Source organism: Epinephelus moara, chromosome 18, assembly GCF_006386435.1.
Source record: "Epinephelus moara isolate mb chromosome 18, YSFRI_EMoa_1.0, whole genome shotgun sequence".
Taxonomy (NCBI): domain Eukaryota; kingdom Metazoa; phylum Chordata; class Actinopteri; order Perciformes; family Serranidae; genus Epinephelus; species Epinephelus moara.
The window spans coordinates 28,333,371-28,352,370 of NC_065523.1; the positions used below are offsets into that span (position 1 = coordinate 28,333,371).

At 42.2% G+C, this 19,000-nt stretch overlaps 1 protein-coding gene across 1 annotated transcript; it reads left to right on the top strand.

The window, feature by feature from the left end:
• Positions 1-1,315: 1,315 nt before the first annotated feature.
• On the top strand, positions 1,316-16,511 carry zgc:112183 (uncharacterized protein LOC550410 homolog). The gene is made up of 9 exons (XM_050068563.1): positions 1,316-1,884; positions 4,005-4,115; positions 6,100-6,141; positions 8,023-8,089; positions 8,303-8,355; positions 8,767-8,832; positions 9,649-9,705; positions 9,785-9,861; positions 16,271-16,511. The coding sequence occupies exons 1-9, from the start codon at positions 1,774-1,776 to the stop codon at positions 16,374-16,376; spliced, it is 690 nt and encodes a 229-aa protein (XP_049924520.1). The 5' UTR covers positions 1,316-1,773; the 3' UTR covers positions 16,377-16,511.
• The last annotated feature ends 2,489 nt before the right edge of the window (positions 16,512-19,000 follow it).

Sequence of the window (19,000 nt, forward strand, 5' to 3'; positions counted from 1 at the left end):
CCACGGCCAATATCTCCAACACTCTGCAACTCACACCAAAACAATCTAGACTGATAGATAACACTACAGGTAAGAGGAACAATTGTGAACTGTCCCTCTAAGGCACTTTACTGTGATTATCTTAACCAAGCTCTACCAAAATAAAGTAAAAAAACAAAACAAAGATCAAAGTGTATTTGCAGGTGTCGTCTTACTCTTGACTTTAAATCCAGGAGACGTACACAGCAGAGTGACTTATTTTGTTTCTGGTGCATTTTTCTGCAGGGTTTTCTGAAGTTTGAATCATACAAACTCATGCTAATGCAAAATGGCAAAGCCAATTTTATACTTATATACTTGAGAGAAGGCAGACATCCCTACGACTGATATCTCCAACACTCTGCGGCTCAAATTAAAACAATCTGGACTGATAAACAGCACTACAGGTAAGATGAGAAATATGTATTTTTATATTTGGGGATGAGCTGTCCCTTTAAATGAACACAAGGAGGAACATTTTTGACATTTAGATACACTTCTCTTCACAGCTTTCATATAAACCACATATCAGAACTGCTCTTTGACCCTAGTGATAATAAACCAACCATCCAATCATCTCCATCTATAACTCAATGTTTCATCACCATGTTGATGTCAGAGGGGTGAGATGTTGCCTGCAGCCGCCCCTGACACAGACTGATGACTTCATATGTTTGGACAAGAGATTGCATAACATGAATGATCTCTGACCATGTGTCATTAGTCCTGTCAGCACTCAGAGAGGAGCGGAGACTTGACTTGAACACTGGGGGGAGACAAACACTAGAGGAAAAGATTCATTTTTAGACACTGAGTGAAACCATTTTAGACATGTATGACATGCTAATTAAATGAGGGGATTTGGGGGTATTTATAGAATCATTTGTTCTTGACAAGAAGAGACTTGGGTAATTGTTTGTTTGCCTGCTGTGTGGAGGGATTTAAATGGAAGAAATATGGGTAGATAAGAAGCAATCACAAATGGGAACTACTTTTTGTTAATATAAAATGGTCTTGTGGGTATTTTTCTGAGGTGTTCATGAAGGAAACGTTTGAATAAAGGGTTCTGGATAAGGTTTGCGCGCCATTTTACGCACCAGAATGAACAATATCTGAAGGAGGAAATGTCATGCTTTACATCAAGTGTGTTTAAACTAATAGCTCACAGCTCAGCCTCTTCCCACCTCTCTTTCCTCCTCACCTCTCTGACCCTCTCAATGATCAAGCACCACCTGTGGCGGATGAGTCAGCCATCAGCGCGCTTGACCCCCGCAGCTGTCATTGGGCACAATGTCAGCCTCAGAGACAGACTGATGTTCTCACTCACAAGAAACCCTGAGTGTTGTCGGAGCTGCCGACGTCCTCACGTGCTCAGTTAATCATCTGCCCACGCCAGGATGCAGAGAAATGTTTCCGCTTGTTTGTCATCACCGCGTTCTCTCCTGACTGGTGGATGTTAGACGCCGCCGCTGAGTGTTTTTCAAGTTTTGACCTGTCGCTTCCGTCTTTTTGACAGTGCGATATCAAGGTGTGATTTTTTTTCTTCTTCTTCTCCTTCTTCCTCTCTCCTCGGGAAGCGCCTGGTGATCATTTTGTGGCCACACGCAGTAATGCGAGCAGAGGGGCTGGAGGCTGGCGGACACCGGGACTGATCTTCACACACACCGTGCGCGTCTCTTTTCTTTCTTTGGACACAGCTCGGAGAGATAACTGTGGTTTGGCTTCCTCAGCCCGCGCTCTCTTCTTGGCATTGCGATGTCCACAAGGAAGACATCGTTGACGGACAAGCAGGCTAAAAACGGGACGTCAAAATATGTGTTGGAGAGATGCGCTTCTATTAACGAGTATTATGATATTGCCTTCAAGGTGTGTATCTCCGTCCTTATCTTGTGTGTTGTTTTTCTTCTTTGTGGTGGAACAGGTGTCTAAATGTAGCATTGACACAGAAACAACTGGGTGTACCTGCAGCAACAACATCTGGAGAATGAGTGAAAAGCATTAACTATCATGCATTCTCCTTATTAACCAGGCCATGATCAGTGACTGTACACAGCAGACACTGATGCTTTAATGTGAAGTCTCTTTGAGCCTTTAAAATCTCTCGAGGTCGCTTTGTCCGCCCTTCTGTACACGCAAATATTTGCTGAGGGTGTACTTGTTGCTCCCTCCCATTAAGTGTTGATTAAAGCAGCACGGGCACACCTGTAACTGTCTAATAAAAGAGCCACAGACAAAAGGCAAAGTTAAATTCAAGTTTAATTGCATTATTATCTGCACAGTGAAGCAGCCAGTCACTGTGGGAATATCTGCGCTGGGTGGATTGTATAATTACACACCCCTGTTGTTGTAATTATATTGATTAGTTTGGGACTGAAAAATGATGAGTTAAAATTACACAGTTGGCTCCAGCACCTTGAGTCCTCTCTCCTGAACAGTGTCACATGTTGGTGGCAGCTCAGACACACACAGTAGATCACAACACTTTCTGCGGTTCCCATATAATGAACTGAAATCTTAACCAAAATAAGGCATTGCACAAGATTATCATCTGACTCCAACATCATGATCCCAATTGTGAAATATTTTCCTCACTTAAAGGAACAGTGTGTAAGATTTAGGGGGGTCTAGTGGCATCTAGCAGTGAGGATGCAGATTGCAGTTGATGCAGTTATCCGCAGAGGTCTTTCTGTCTCCAAAACAAATAGACCAGGTGATTGAAACTGGTAAAAACACTGAATACAGCAGGTTTGCGTTAAAAAATAAGTGGTCGCTGTTGTGACAGAGGTGTAGCTAACTGTGGTGGCAGACGCAAAAATGTTAAAATGCGAATGGCCCTATGTAGGTCCTACCTGGTTTGTCTTTTCTGGGCTACTGTAGAAACATAGGCTTATGCTTCAGCATTCATTGGAGCCAGGCCCAGGGGTGAAAGGTAATTACTGGGCCCCAGTGCACGCTATTGTGCACATATCGTCTCATCACATGATCAGAAAATTGACATTGGATAACATCAACATACATGTCACGCAGCAATCATCATCGCATATCTGTGTATAACAAAAAAAAAAAAAAAACGAAAATAGGAAATTATTACTTTATTTGAACAATTTTTATGGTTGATTCACAGTTATAGAATCAGCATAACATTTTGTAATAGATGCTACTGACTATCTACAAAAAAAGTAAGAGAAACATGATGGAGATGGGTTTGCCTTTTTTAAGTACAAAAACTTTTGTAAAGTTGAGAAAAGCAATGTTAAGTCTAGGAGCCAAGTGAGAACTCATGGGTGGGGCTAGAAACCTTTTTGGCATATGCACTGTGCAAGTAACTCCATTGGAGTGAATAGGCGCCACCTTGGCAGCTGCTATCTAGTAATTATTATGCATCTATGGTTGCTGCCTGTGCAGGATTGCTAAGAGGATGTTCAGTTGTGCCACTCTGCTAAACTAGGCTACTCAGCCTACTAGCATAACAGTTTAGGCTAGCTGTTTTTATCCTCTATGATCATATCTACCTAATTTATGTGTGATAAATAACTATAATATTAGGTATTTATTACCAAGATGTTAATTATTCATTATAAATGTATTTCATTTACAGGAAACAACCACAGAGTACCAAAGTAAATTTAGCTTTAGCAGCCAGCAGCTAACTTATCTAGCCAAATTTGGTGCTCTTGTTTTGACGCTTTGGTTTTGTCTTTGAAATATTCTTTTTAAATTCTATGTTAAAAGTCAGATTCTGTATTTTTACTAAACTAAAGAAAGCATACTTATTATATTATATTTCATCTCTGCCAGTATCTCCCCCCATATCCTACACACTGGACCTTTAATTGCAAAATCATTTATGCAACACACCCCTCAGCTTTAATTTCCTCTTCAGAGGAGATTGTAATTCTTATCTTATCATGTATGAACTGTCAGTCATGTCTTTGGCCCAGTGTAACCTGCTGTCCCTCTTCTCTGGTGGTGGGTTTGCTCTTTAGGTGATGCTGCTGGGAGACTCGTCCGTGGGGAAGACATGCGTCTTGGTGCGCTTTAAAGATGGGGCATTTCTGGGAGGCAACTTTATAGCCACCGTTGGAATAGACTTTAGGGTGAGACAGAGATGCTGTTGAAGCGTCTCACAGAATGACTCATTATTCATTATTTCTGTGTTTGTGTTATATGCTTGCTACTATCATGAGGAAATAGTCCTGAAAAACAATCCCTAATGATATTTACAAAGCAACAAGGGATCCACTTGTTAGAGCGACTGCGGACCAATTATCACCCTATTTCCGAGCGGAACACTTCGTCATTCTGAGATGATGGTGCCAAATGTACAAACCATCTCACCAATCAGTCAAGTTCACAGACCACTTGTGCTGCGAGGCTCTGTGGACTGCCTCATAAATGTCTTGGCAGGTGCCTGCCCACGTCTCTGTCTCCTGGAGAGATTGGCTGCAGCTCAGCTCAGTCCTGGAGGAGTCACACTGCTGACAGACGAGCTCCTAGTCACATACACCTCACGCGCACACACACACACACACACACACACACACACACACATGCACAGACTGTCACTGAATTTGGAGCAGATTTCTACTGTACAGCATCTCTTCATCTGCTGGGTTGAACATGAAAACAGGCGGTGTGGAGCGAGTGTTTCGACCTCCTGTTTCCCTCCAATCATGGGAAAACACTCACACTAATGGCAAGTCAAGTAGGGGTGGTTCGAGGAGGAAATTGTGTTGCATTAGCCTGAGTGATGTATTGTCTTCTTTGGATGGCGGTGTAGACATTAGGGAGCGTAATGGATGTCTGACAGATAGAGGTATATGGATGTTGCCTATTCAGAAGCGTGGACATGCAGTCTTACCACCACTCAGGCAAAAGCAACAAGTACTGCAGCCAGTCTCCATTCATAAAATGCATTACAAAAGGGAACACACACTGGTTTACACTTGCAGAAAACACGATGAGTTTAGTGTCACACTATTCATTCAGAAGAATGGCTCTTAATGCAAGCAATTACCATTTTCTGGCTTGTTATGAAGAGGAGCAAAGCTGCTTAGAAACAGAGTCGTCTGAGAGGAGCAGTTGAGTCAATATGCTGAGGTTGTCCTCCGTGCATGGATAGGCAGGCAGGCTGTTGTGGCAGCTTGTAACATGGCCGGTCTATTTTCGGCATGCTTCCTTGTAGCAGTTACTCAGCATGCAGGCTCCTCTCACGTCATAATTGAGGGAAAAATGGAAACCCATGGCAACTAATGCAGGGGTTGAACCATGTCCATTCTGGCAAGGCAGAGGATTCAGCAGGTGGCAGATTTAGCGTTAACACTCTCTTTAGCTCTGTCTGCATTTCTTTTGGTTTGTGCTTGTGCATTCACAGGAAAGGCAGGGGCTGTTTGTGTTGACCTGTCACTGATACGAGGTGATGAAGTGATTGAGGAAGTGCTGCAGAATATTTGCTAGTCGCACTTCCTTCATCTTTCTGTGGTGGTTTTTGCTGTGCAAGGCTGAATGCGGTTGTGACCTGGCTTGTTGCTGTAGCAGGTCATGAAAGCTTAATGAAACGTAAATGAAACAGAGTGTGAAGGAGCCTGTGTTTTTGTTCTTGTTGTTGCATGTTGGAGCATGCATGTTAAATTCTGCATATCACCTGAACCCGTATTTCCACTTCATTCTTAATCCAGCACATTCATCTGTCACACACGTCACCTTTTTTTTCTTGCGGGGTGCCTAAACTATTTTAAGCCAATCTTTTCTCTACAGGAAATCAGAGGGCACCCCTACGGGGCTCCAGGAAATTAACGGGGGAGTCAGTTGTTATGCTGCCAGTCGTCTTTCTCACTGTTGTGTAATTAAGTCTAATCCCAGGACCTTGTTGTTGTGTGGGTGTTGCAAATTACTTTCTCTGCCAGCATTCAAAACCACTTTTAGTTGTCTTGTTTCTGTTACCACATGCTGAGTCTCTAAGCTTTTTTTAGTCTGCCGTGATGTTCGTCATTTATTTCTGTGCAGTTTTCACAACACTCCAGTCTTTAAAGCATATGGTGGGTTGACAGTCTCTCACAGCTCTTCTTCTCATGTCTGCAGAATAAAGTGGTGGATGTCGACAACCTCAAAGTCAAACTCCAGGTGAGAACGCGGACATTTTCTCAAGATCTGAGTGTACATTACAGCACCAAATGACAAATCATGTCATGCGTCTGTCAGCTGTTGACCTACATATTGACTCAACTGGTAGATCATGCAGAATCAAAAATAATCTGAAGAGTGATTTACAAATAATGGTTGATCTAAATATGCTTTATACTCACTTGAATGTCATTGTTAGCGTTGCCAATCTGATCAAAGCCCGATATTGTAGTAATATGAGCAACTGTGCAGGGTTATGTGCCAACTGAAAGCTGTCCATCTAAGTTACATTCCTGTCAATCATCATAACCACAAGGCTACTTAGTTTACGTTCTAGCACGACCAGTTTAACTGTTTTTATTCTCTATGACCAGATCTACCTTATCTATGTGGGATAAGTAACTAAATTACCAAGATGTTCATTAATTAGAAATTATATGTTTCATTTGTGTGAAACAACTAACAGTTCAGGCAGGACAACTTAAGCCAAATAAAACTTTATTTCCATTTGCAATCATAAATTTGGCAGTATGGCTCTGTTCTGTGGCCTCTCTGCCTTTCCAAGGCCTATGTGGAATGTCTGAAGGCAGAGAGAGCACACCTCTCTGCCCTTCCACGTGCCTACATGGAAAGCCTAAGGGGTTATACACATGCCGCGTCTTTAACTGCCTGGAAAACGCGAGGTCAATTGCTGGGCGTTACTTTTGTGCCTTTTTGTGCCAGCTTTCAAGAGCGCTGTGGCAGGTTGCATCTGAGGCTGCTAAGCAAACTTAACAAGCACTGTATCATAGCCTGTTGACCTGAAATCCTGAGTGCAGAGCTGATCTTCTTCCAAGCGCTGTTTAGAAGTGTGTAGGCCTGTCATCTGTGGGACAGATGTAAAGCTCTGGGTAACCCTGTTCTAAAATGATCAACTTTTCCATGTTTACAGACTGATATTTACAGAAGAAGGTAAAGGTATCTGTCGGCTGTGATTGGTTGTTCCTCATCACATGACATGCCGTGGGCACTGCTACATTCCAAAAGTTAAACTTGGGGCACTCTGGCATTTGAGTGTGCCTGCTGCCCATCTACATTGAAAACAATTAATTTGAGGGCGCAAAAAAATTGCAGCATGTGTACAGTCCCTAAGGCAGAGAGAGCAATCCTCCCTGCCCTTCCATGCGCCTACATGGAAAACCTAAGGCAGGGAGAGCAAACTGCAAAGACCCCCGGGAACAGAACAGAGCAGCATCAATGACAAACAGAAATGACATTGATAAGTCAGACACAGTATGAAAAGGAGGAGCTGGGGTGGAGGCACATTGCAAAGCAGCTTGCAGAGGAAGCAGCAACAGTAGGCAGGCCAGAGCAGTTTAAATAGGGCACCCTGGATGAGATTAACCAATTGGTTTCATAGAAAGGAATCATGTGATCTATCAGCTGACTCCCTTCCATCTATCAGCAGCTCCATCAGTTGATTGGGCTGTTTCAGATCAGCTTGATGTAGCTGGGATGTGAGCTGAGCTTGACATCGTGTCCTGCCTGAACTAACGCTATGCTCAATTTAGGGGCTACAGAAGTAAATTGTGCTAAAGCAGCTAGCATCTGACTCACCTGACCATCATGTTTGAAGCAGCTAAAATGGCTCTGTTGCTTTGACAGTTTATGTTTTAGCTGTTTTCTTTAAAATAATACAGCTTATTTTTGTTCTATGTTAAAATAACACCAGATCCTGACTCAACTGACTAAATATATAGTTTTTATATTTCGGCTTTGTAAGGTGGTAGGCTATAATGGTATGTTTCTGCTTTTGGCTGCGGAGAATTTGCAGTGTGGACTGTTCAGGATGTTCAGTTTTCCCACATTAGCTGCTGTGTAATTATGTGGTTTATTACGCAGATCTGGGATACAGCTGGCCAAGAGAGATTCCGAAGCGTAACGCACGCCTACTACAGAGATGCCCAGGGTGACCTTTCCTTTTTATATTTCACTTCCTCATGCTCGCTATACTGTGTGTGTGTTAGTGTGTGGGAGCGGGTGGTGTAGGTAAGGGTTGCCACCTGGCTGAGATGTTTACTTTTTATTATTGTGCATAGAAAGTGTGTGTGTAGGTGTCAATGTGTGTGTTGCATAAGACAGTGTGCAGAAAACAATAAAGGTGTTCTGTTTCCTTTCACAGCGTTACTTCTGCTTTATGATATCACCAGCAAGATGTCGTTTGACAATATCAGGGTAAGGCTGGATCAAATTACTTTTCCCTCCCACTCTCTTTCTCTTTCTCTCTTCTCTTTTCATTTTCACTTCCTAAAACCCTCTCAAGCTGAACGCCTCACTCTGTCTGTTTACATGCAAAGTACTTCGAGGACCTGCAACATTTTCTCACAGCCCTCTTTGGAAATGACATGATGTTATCGTTTGCTTCGCTACACAGTCCCCAGTTTCAGTAATGAAAAGCAATAAAAGTGTTCAAGGATAAGAGTGACTCAGTCTCACTGTGATTGATTGGAGGACGGTAATAATGCACGGCTCAGGAGGAGAGCAGAAAATGCAGACTTTAAGTGGTGGTATTTGTTTTGTTTATGGACCAATCTCTCCTTCTCCTCCCCTCCTGTATCTGTCTGTCTGTCTTGTATACTTTGAAAGGCTTGGCTGACTGAAATACATGAGTATGCCCAGAAGGATGTGGTCATCATGTTGCTCGGCAACAAGGTGAGCAAAGCTTCCTTTTCTTGCGTTACACAAAAAAAGATCAGGAGGATAACTGGTCTCTTAGCACAATTTTAACACGCTCTTATCACACTCAGGCAGACATGTGAATGCTTAAGAGCCAGAAAACGCTTCTACCATGCAGCACATGCATGAATGCAAACTCTCAGTCGCTTAACATTTACAAGTGAGACGCAGTCTTAAATGTGTTTGTGTGTCTTCATTGATTTATGTTTTGGTCTGTGAGGAGAATTTCCCTGCGGTGAAAATAAAGTCGGTCCATCCATTTACAGAATCGTCCACATCAACACATTAATTTCTTACCCATTACCCAGTGTTATTTGATCATTATGACTGAGGATACAAACAAAGCCCACCACAGAAATGACTTATCACTTCGCTTCAAGCTTCCCTTGCACGTAACCATTTCCTTCCCATTGCTGCTGGTGATGAAAATGAAAATGTTATGTCTCATTGCAACCAGCAGTCACAGCTGATATATTTCTAAGCTCCCTCTGGTGGCTCAGAGAGGACTCAACCTTCTCCAGGGTCAGAGATGTCACACAGCAGCAGCTCAGATCATTTGCTGTGAGAGCAGCAGGACTGCCGGCATCAGTCTATGGGAGTGCTGCTCTTTTTCTAGAGGTGGAGTTTCTGACATCTCATCAGTCTGGAGGAGCTCTGGCACAGAGGCTGGCGGCAGAGATGAGGACGTGCCAGTTGACACGATGGTGCATCAGCTGTAGCTAATGGCGTGGTGAAACTGTGACCCTTCACCTCCGCTGTGATGACTTGTTTTCTCTCTCTGCTGTCTTACAGTCAGACATGGCTGCAGAGAGGGTCGTGAAGACGGAGGACGGAGAGAAGCTGGCAAAGGTAATGTATGATGGCTCCATGGGGTCATATTCTCAACAGGAGACACTCCACTCACTCCTCTAATGTTTTTCCATCATAGGAATATGGTGTACCATTTATGGAGACGAGTGCGAAGACAGGAGTCAATGTGGAGCTGGCCTTTCTCGCTATAGCAAAGTAAGTCCTAAAGCTGCATGAATCAATATTTTTATATTAGCAGTGGATGAAGTGACTAAGTGTAATGTATAAGATGTAGCTCAGAGTCACCACCTGACTCTGCAGTTCTCTTCAGCTCTGCAGAGCATTTCTTTAAGCTCTTAGTTTTGGCTTTCCAGTCCAAACTGTTACTGTTTTTGTTCACTCTCACTGCTGTCATCATTGTTTCCAGCATCAGCAGAGAGCTCATGCAGACAGTCAAAAGTAGGGACTAGCTGCTAAACACAGTGGAGAATAGCAGCTAAAAGATATTTCCGTTTGGAGGTGGTAGGGACCAAAAACAGAGCTAAAAGAGAATAAATATTGGACTGACATTTATCAAAAGGCCAGAAAAACAACTCCAAATCAATGCTAACATTACTGTGTCTGCTGGATGTGTAAAGAGGCAACTGTAGGCTACAAAGTTACAGTAAGATGGGTGTATTATGTCAGTTTTGTGTTTTGGATTTAGGCGCTTTCATGCGGCCAAAAAAAATGTTAATGCAGGTTGAAGAGTTTCATGATCAGATGCTAATTTACCCTGCAATTAATAAACATGATTAGATGCTAATTTACCCTGCAATTAATAAACATGTGTAGCTGTCTTGCTCCCCCTGTGAGTTCCCCAGCACAGACGCACAGATTCAGCACTTCATCTAAATGCCATACTTTTATTTTCTGCGGCCCAGCACACAACAACAACAAAATCAGTCCACAATATGTGCCTGTGGCTGCTACAGCTCCACCAGTACATCTGGTGTCGTCGTCGACGTCTTTCACTCCATTCAGTCTTAAACTAAAACCTCAGGCAGTGTCCTTCTCCTCGGTCTGGGCTGCACTCATCTGAGGGCCAGCACACTGCTGCATGAAAAAGGAAGAGCTGTGTTTACATGCCCTCCTGCACAAAGTGAGGGCCTTAAATTAGTGGTGGGTGGTACCACAAAATTCGGTCTGATACCAAGTGATACAGGGCCAGAATCACCAATATTGATACTGATACCCTTAATGATTAAAAGCAGCATATGTACTTTCCTGTAAAGGTGAGCAGTGTGTCGTGATTTATGAGGTGAATAATCAGTAACAGCTAATAATGACTACTTACAGTTTGAAAATGTAAAATTTACCACTGCTGAAGATCTGATTTGACTAAAATAGTTTCACGACAATATACGTGGATATTCCTCCTCTGAGCCTCTGAAAAGACAGTTGACTCTTGTCTCGTCTGTGTGTCAGGGGTCTGGATGCTGACACATTTCCCTCCTCCTCCGTTGTTTTGTGTCACAGCACCAAGGTCTCTTACTCATGCTTTTTAACTCTTTTTTTTTCGTTCAGCCATCTCTGCAATTATGAATCGGATTAAACTAGTCACGATGTGCACTGCAGTGCAACACATATATGTTGTTTGAGTGCACACAAAATGACAACAACAACAGGGGTGTAAATATAGACAGTGCAGGCCCTGGGGTGGAGGGGCCTGTAGAGAGAACAGGCCCTTGCAGGTGATTCAGATTGGCACCTTGGAAATATTCCTGTATTCAAAGTTAAATGATAACAAAAAGATTATTATTAATTTAAATATGGTACCATTTGCTATATATGTTCTCAAAAAGGCAAAAACATCTGTCATGGTTCTCTGTTTTCTTTTTATTGTTTCAAAAATGCTTTTTTCTATATAAGCTATAAAAACTAAAAATATACTATAAAAACTATTCAATTAAGTAATGAAATTCTTACTTTCTTTGATATTTTTGTCAGATATGAATTGACGACTGCTGGGAAATCTGTAAGTCGATGTTGTACAATGTCAAGCCTTTATTTGTCAAGACACTACATGCAGGATAGCGTGCACTAGGGCCTGTCGTAACTTCCTTATGCAGCTGGTGGAGAAGCAAAGAGTACATGCAGTTGGCGTGTCTGTGACAACAGAGCACTGTTTACACATGCAGTTATAGTCTTGAAATACAAATTTGTACAATGTTGAGGAGAGAAACTGATCTCTCTTTTGGTATCAGTGCTGTTGGCAACTTCAAAATGAAAACATAGTATCTGTATTATCAATATTTTGGTATTGATCCACCCACCCCAACCATAAGTAACTTTTTTAAACTTGTGTGGATGAATTTGACTGTCCTGCACAGAGCCCTTACCTCAGTCCTATATAACATAGCAAGGATAAACTTGAATGCTGACTTTGAGTTAGACAACCTTTATTATCAAAACAACACAAAAAATGATCAACCACAAACTGGAGATGGACTCACTAAGAAGACTCTCAGACTCAGATGAAAGTTCAGGGTTTTTAATCAGGCCAAGGTCAGTACAAGGGTCAGTCACACAGGCAAAAGTATCTGAAAAGAACTTGCAAAAAGGGTCAAAAACACACACAGAGGGAACACTAGGGAAACAATAGAACTCTTACTCAAGGGTCAAGACGATCTGGTAACAAACAAGGGGAAGACAGGGGCTTATATCAACTTAAACAAGGGAGACAATGAGACACAGGTGAAACACATTGGGGCGGGGCAAGGAATCACAAAGGAGGGAAACTTGACAGGATGTTGGATCTGCAACGAGATGAGACAGTAGTTATTAAAATAAAACAGAAAACACAGGGATGTTAAATGAACATGAATCTAGGTAACTTGACGGACCATGACAAAAAAATGGCGAAAAAAGTTTTTCAAAAATCTGTTTGGAGCCACAATACATATTTGTGCCTTATAGTAACGGCAACATATTTAATTTAATTTAAATTAGCCTATAAACATTCCCAATAGGTCTAAATGAGCATTTATTAATATGTTTTACAAAAAAGTAGCTACTCTACAGAGGGCTATTTATGGTTATTTGGCACTTAACATGCTGGTCTTCTGTGGCAGCACTTCTATATAGCTTTGCTTTATATTCAAAGTTCAGTCTTTTTGGACTGATATCTGCAGCATTATGTCAGAGGTCATGAACACTGATCAAGCCAGAGCCTCTGCTCATTATTCTCGGAATATCTGAGACCTTCAGAAAGCTTAATGCCACACAGCAGAGTTTTCTCTCTTATCCCCTCATAACGGCAAAGAAATTAATTCTCATTTTATGGAACTGTCCCTACCTCTGAGATTTAACTAACACACTCCATTTGGAAAGGATAAGATGTGCCCTGAAAGATGGGCTCCAACAATTCAATAAAACCTGGAAACCCCTCATATCATACCTTGAAGCCACAAACCTAGCACAGCAGTCCAAACCGCAGCACACACTGTACAACAACTGAGATGACTGAAGATTGATGGGTCTCTGTGGGTGGAGGGAGGTGGGAGGAGTGGAGAAGTGGTGTGGGTATGGGAGGGTAGGCCTGTGATTATGGGGAAAATGGTCAGCTTGCTTGCAATTGCACTTTATTTTTTACTACCTTATTCAGTCTTACCTTTGTGCCTATTACAACATTTGATTTCCTTTAAATCTCAGAGTGTCAGGCACAACGGTAATGTTCAGAAACATTAGCCTTAAATGTAGATGTGGAAGCCATCTGCTCAATAAAAGATATATAAAAAAAACAACATTTTCCTTTTTGGTTTTGGAATCAAAAGCTAGCCTCACTCAGGAGACATAAGACTAGCCATCGCTATTCATATTCTGCAAAGTTTAGGAAAAGGTCCCAGACAGTGGACGTATGAGGTACATAGTTGGCGAGATGTTACACATTTATACAAGTGGAAAATGTAAGAATTATTTTAGGGCTACTAAAATGATAAATGAAAATTGCGTGTTAAAAAATAACACATTCATTTCCATAACATTTTCGGTCAAATCTACAGGTAGCCACCGGAGAAGAGCGTTGCCTACCCTTGAGTCAAACTTTAATAGGACTGCCCCCGACTAAGAATTTTCCTAGTCAACCAATTGTCACGATTTAGGGCCATTAGTCAACTAGTCACCTACATGTTTACAATATTAATTTAATTATTAGATGATATATTTTGGGCGGGGCAACACAATGGTTTGAGTTGAAGGTGTGAGAAAGAATAGTATCAGTAACATTGTTAACACTGTGCTACATTACAGAGAAATACAAAACCGTACTAATGAACCTTCATTAATATAGGCCTATATTTTATCTACAAGTGCACGTCACACACTGAGCGAGCCGCCTGTTAATGACGCTGTGGGCTAATGGGCATGTAGCTACTTCCATGTTTCAGATGATACGTTATGTTTGTAGTCGACCAATGAAGATGAGTTTACATATCACCTTGGGTTCGTCCTTCACCTTCTCAAAATGATCCCACACTTTGGATTTCCTGCCCGACATGTTATTAACTAGCCTGTGGAATAACCGCAGGTACCAGCCCTGGAAATTAACCTGACTCCTGTCTGACTGCTGAGCGTGGACACTTCCTGTGTCTGTCCTGTCAAACTAAATTCCCACATGGTCCAGTCACATAGGCTTTGATTTATTTTGACGTTTCACGTTTTCTTTTTTGTTTTGTTTTGTTTTTCTACTACTAAGAGACCAATGAAATCTTGCCGACTAATGACCTTTCTGGTCGACTATGGTTTGGTCAACTAAGGCAACCCTTGACTCTATTGCCTGACATCAGAGCCCAGCCTCACAATAACACTCTTGTTGTTAGGTTTTGGTTTCTGGCTGCACCCCAAAGCAGAGACCAACGTAGGTGTATGGAAACAAAAGAGTTTATTGGTGAAGGACAAAGAAAATTGCAGGTAGTGGAGGCAGGGAGATGGCTGGCTAGGGGATTGTCCACCAGTGGACAGAGGTGACATGAGGGCTGAGCACATGTAAAAACACTCCGGTACTGTAAACGTTGAGACTGGCAATTGTGTGGATCATGGCAGCCTTTGGAAAACAGGGCAAAAATACAAGTAATCACAGAAATGTCACAGGGCACAAAAAACTCAAGGAAGAAATCACTAGAGAAGCAACACTGGAAGAGAGTACACTTGGCATTACAGACACAGATGGAATTACCTGGAAGAGCAGTGGAATGAAGACCGGGTATATGTAGTTGATGAGCCGAGTGGAAACAGGTGTGCCTCATCAGCTGCAGTGGGAAGAGCCAGCCACGCCCCCTGCCACACACAAGCCTGGCAGGAAACAGAAACAGCGAGAGAATGAGAGAAAACCTGTGCAGTTAAGCTGATTTATTAATGTCTGTAGTCTTAGAATAAAACGCTCAACAGTCACATATGGGTGGGGATGCCTGGGTGTCCACTAACTTTTGGCCATTTCATTCTAGTATTCAATGTAGTACAAGTTAACACAATGCGTGAAGTGTGTAGCTACTTAAATATCCCTGAAGGAAGGAGGTATTTTTATTTTAGATGTGATTGGTTAATCAGTTTGTGTCTTTATTCTGAGCTCTAAATCAAGGTCTGTTCACATTGTGGTTATAAAATGCTTCAAAGACACGACAGGTGGCAAGTCTGTAGAGTAGACCTTTCTCTACACCCCGCCACCCACCTAAATGAGAGAAAACGACAATGAGTAAAGGAAATTAACAGCAAAGAAAGAAAGAAAGAAAGAAAGAAAGAAAGAAAGAAAGCGAGTACGCTTCTCACAGAGAAGTTATTTGCACTTTTCTCATTTCCAGACTCATTCTACAAGTGATCCCCAAAACAAATATTTTACGCTTCAAAGGCTACATCTTCTTTTATGTAGTTCTTGGCGGTAAGAAAATTAATGTTTCTACAGATGGTATTAAAAGTGCACCTTTCTCTGCTCGTAGTAGAAAAACCAAAATTAATTTCCAGTTGAATTGGGGTCGTGCCTCTGGAGCATGACCTCGTAGTCTTCCTCTGAGGTTCCACATAAAGGGTTTGTATTTTAATCTGCTTCATGCACACAGACTTACTCTGCTCTTCTTCTCTGGGTGTTTTTATACTTTTCTTTGACTTGACGTCAACACTCACGAGCCTCCCTCTGATTTCTGCTACTAATACACTCTAATGGTTTTTGGCTAATTTCTTGTTTGTTCCTGTTGACTCGTTATAATGGCATTCTGAATGTTTGAGGCTCCCTGTAGATCTTAACATTAACTGTGTAATTTCTACCTTTGACTGACTTCCTTGCGCACACACACCTTTTCTTATTAAAACGGATTGATAATGACTGATTGTGCAGCACGTTCCCAGAGCTGTGGAAGAAAGTGATGTGGGTGATTTGCTATCTTCATGTGTATTTCAAGTGCAAGTTAGATTAAGTGATTCATGCCAGAGGCATTTTGATTAAATCTGAGTACAGATAGATGTTTCTCTCCCTCGCTCGCTTGCTGTTTTATTCCTCTTCCCTTCTCATTTTCTTGATTTGCTCACCCTGTCTGTGCTCCATCCCACACATCCACCCCCTCTGTTTCTAACTTCCTGTGTCTCTCTCCATCAGGGAGCTGAAGCACAGAGCGACACAGCAGCCAAACGAGCCCAAGTTCCAGATACACGACTACATCGAGTCTCAGAAGCAAAAGTCTGGCTGCTGCGGCCATATGTAGCTGATCCTGATTACCAGGCAGAGAGAGACACACAGAGAGAGATGGAGAGAGGGAGTTAGGAGTGGGAATGAGGTAAACAAAAAAAAATAAAAAAAATAACAAGAAGTCTGCTGTCTTATGAAAAGCCAATCCCAATAACAAGAAGTCTGCTGTCTTATGAAAAGCCAATCCCAGCACCAAATCTGAGAAGCGGACGACCTCGTCTTCTCCACTGAGCCTTTAGCTTGAATGGAAATCTGGATTGGCTGCCATCCCTTTTCTGAAATGTGAATTTAAAGCTCTTTTATGTCATGCGTAGAAATGTTTGTGGTCTTTGTGGTGACAGTTGTATCAAACTACAAGTCAGGAGTTACAATCTGAAATGCTATATCCATCTGCAGGGACTAACAGAAAACATTTGTCATTCTACTCTCATAGCTGCAAACTCAAAATCCCTCAGTGTTGGATTCAAGATATGGTTCCCTTGTGATTTGTGTAGATCCAGAGTTTTTTTATTATATGGGTGAGGAAGCATCTGTGCTTTGCCTGGGCAGAAATATTGCACTCAAAACTACTCCCTCAAAGTCTGCTTGAATCCACAGTGTCAGTACCAAATATCTAAATATCTTGTTCAGCTCTGAATAAAGTACAATTATCAGCAGGCCAAAGGCTGAGAGGCATTTCCAGCGTCATTTCTCAGCACTTGCTAACACTGCCAGCAGGGATCAGTATCAAGCAGCAACCTCCAGGGCTGAAAATTGCAGTCTCCCATGAATGCCACTCAGCCTTGCGTCCTATTTTCCCCTGTGGCCACTCGTGGTATTGCAGCAAAAAAATTAAAAGACACATCTATAAAATTGTTGACACCTTGAACTGCAAACAAGGTCAATTATGACCTTTTTGATTAGGAATTTTTGATCCATGATGGTTTTATATTTGTAAAACTTTTCGAGCCAAAAAAAGCGATTAAAAGAGATTAAAAAACTGCACATTTTGGTGAGCTGCACATCATGGAAGTCAACCCAGAAGCTAGAAACTTTTCTTGAACAATTATCATTGGACTGGATAGGCACCATCTCTGGGTCCTGTATCTAGTCATTATGAGAAAATGAAGCCAACGCAGAAGTTCCAAAAACTGCACTTCCTTGAAGCTGGCTCCAACAGCGAGTCAATCCCCATAAACCCCAATGTTAAAATGCCAGAAAAAAACATGATTACAGCCTGGTACAAAAAATTGTTTTGGCCTCTTTAGCTAATGTCCCTGCTCATGACGATTGTACTGGGGTTGAATTTCTATATAACTCACCTGTTTAAATTTCAACACACTTTACGAGCTTGATTCTACCTGGTTTTAACATGTGTTGTGGTGATCTGAACACAAGTGGACAGCCAAGACAGATCTCTCTTCATATCTGTGTCTATCATGCATCTCCAGCTGACCACTTGTTTTCAGATTTCGTTACTGCTTACGTCACTTATTCTAGAGGGTAAAACGTCCCTGTGCACATCTTAAGTGCTACATTGTAGGCAGCTGGACTTGCTTGAGTCTCTTGAAGACGTTTCGCCTCTCATCTAAGAGGCTTTTTCAGTTCTAACGGACTGATGCAGAGTTGCAGGCTTTAAACTGTGTGTGAGTGTGAGCCCTTGCAGAGTCGTTGAGGTCACATGTGAGCTAAGAGTTTCAGAGTCATTAGAGTCAGATGGGTCCAGGTGCAAATGGGTGTTAAGTCATCTGGGGAGGGATCCCAAGACTGCATTGTAGGTGGGTAATACTATAAGTGATGTCGTAGGCCACCCCTCTGTTTAAGGAGGATCATTCCAGTTTGACGTAGACGGCTTCTTTCGCCCCTTTCAAATCGTCTTCTCTGGCTAAGATGTGTACATTTCTGTCCCTGAAAGAATATCCCCTTTCCTTTAGATGTACAGTAAATGGACAGCCGAGTCTTGACCCAAGGAGCTGGCTCTCCTGTGCAGTGCCACGTGACTGTGGAGTGGTTGTTTTGTCCAGTTGCCTACGATATAGCACTTAAGATTACCATGACCTGGATGACTGAGAATCTTTACCAACATGCCCTGTGCACAGTTATTATATCCACACGTTGCTAGCTGCTGGCTAGCATACTCGCTAGTCGCATCAGTGGTTGTGTTGATACAGCAGAATCTAACACATAGGTCGAAACGATGGATGGTCATGCAACACTTCGTCCAACTAGTTGTATAATGAGCAAGTTATAGAGCATTAGCACGCCGTTACCAAAACAACCACAATGTCCTCCACTGAGGATGTAATCCTGATACGTGCTTATTGGCGACACATCAGGATGTATTAGCATTTACACTACAAAAGATATGTGATCAAGTGCGTCCCAGACCACCTGGTTTGAGTAATTGAATGCGCCGTCCACTTGTGATCAGATCACCCAGGAGGACGCATGTTAGTACCATCTGTAAACAAGCTCTATGAGTCAGATCCACCCCTCACTCCTCTACAGCTCCACCCTCTTGCCTAAATAAGGTCACTTCTGCCTCCATAAAAAAACAAGATGCCAAACTTGAGGACCTCATCAAAACAGGAGTCCAGAAACCAGTGGGTGACGTCACGGTGGCTACGTCCATTATTTTTGTATGTAATAGACTGTGGAGTC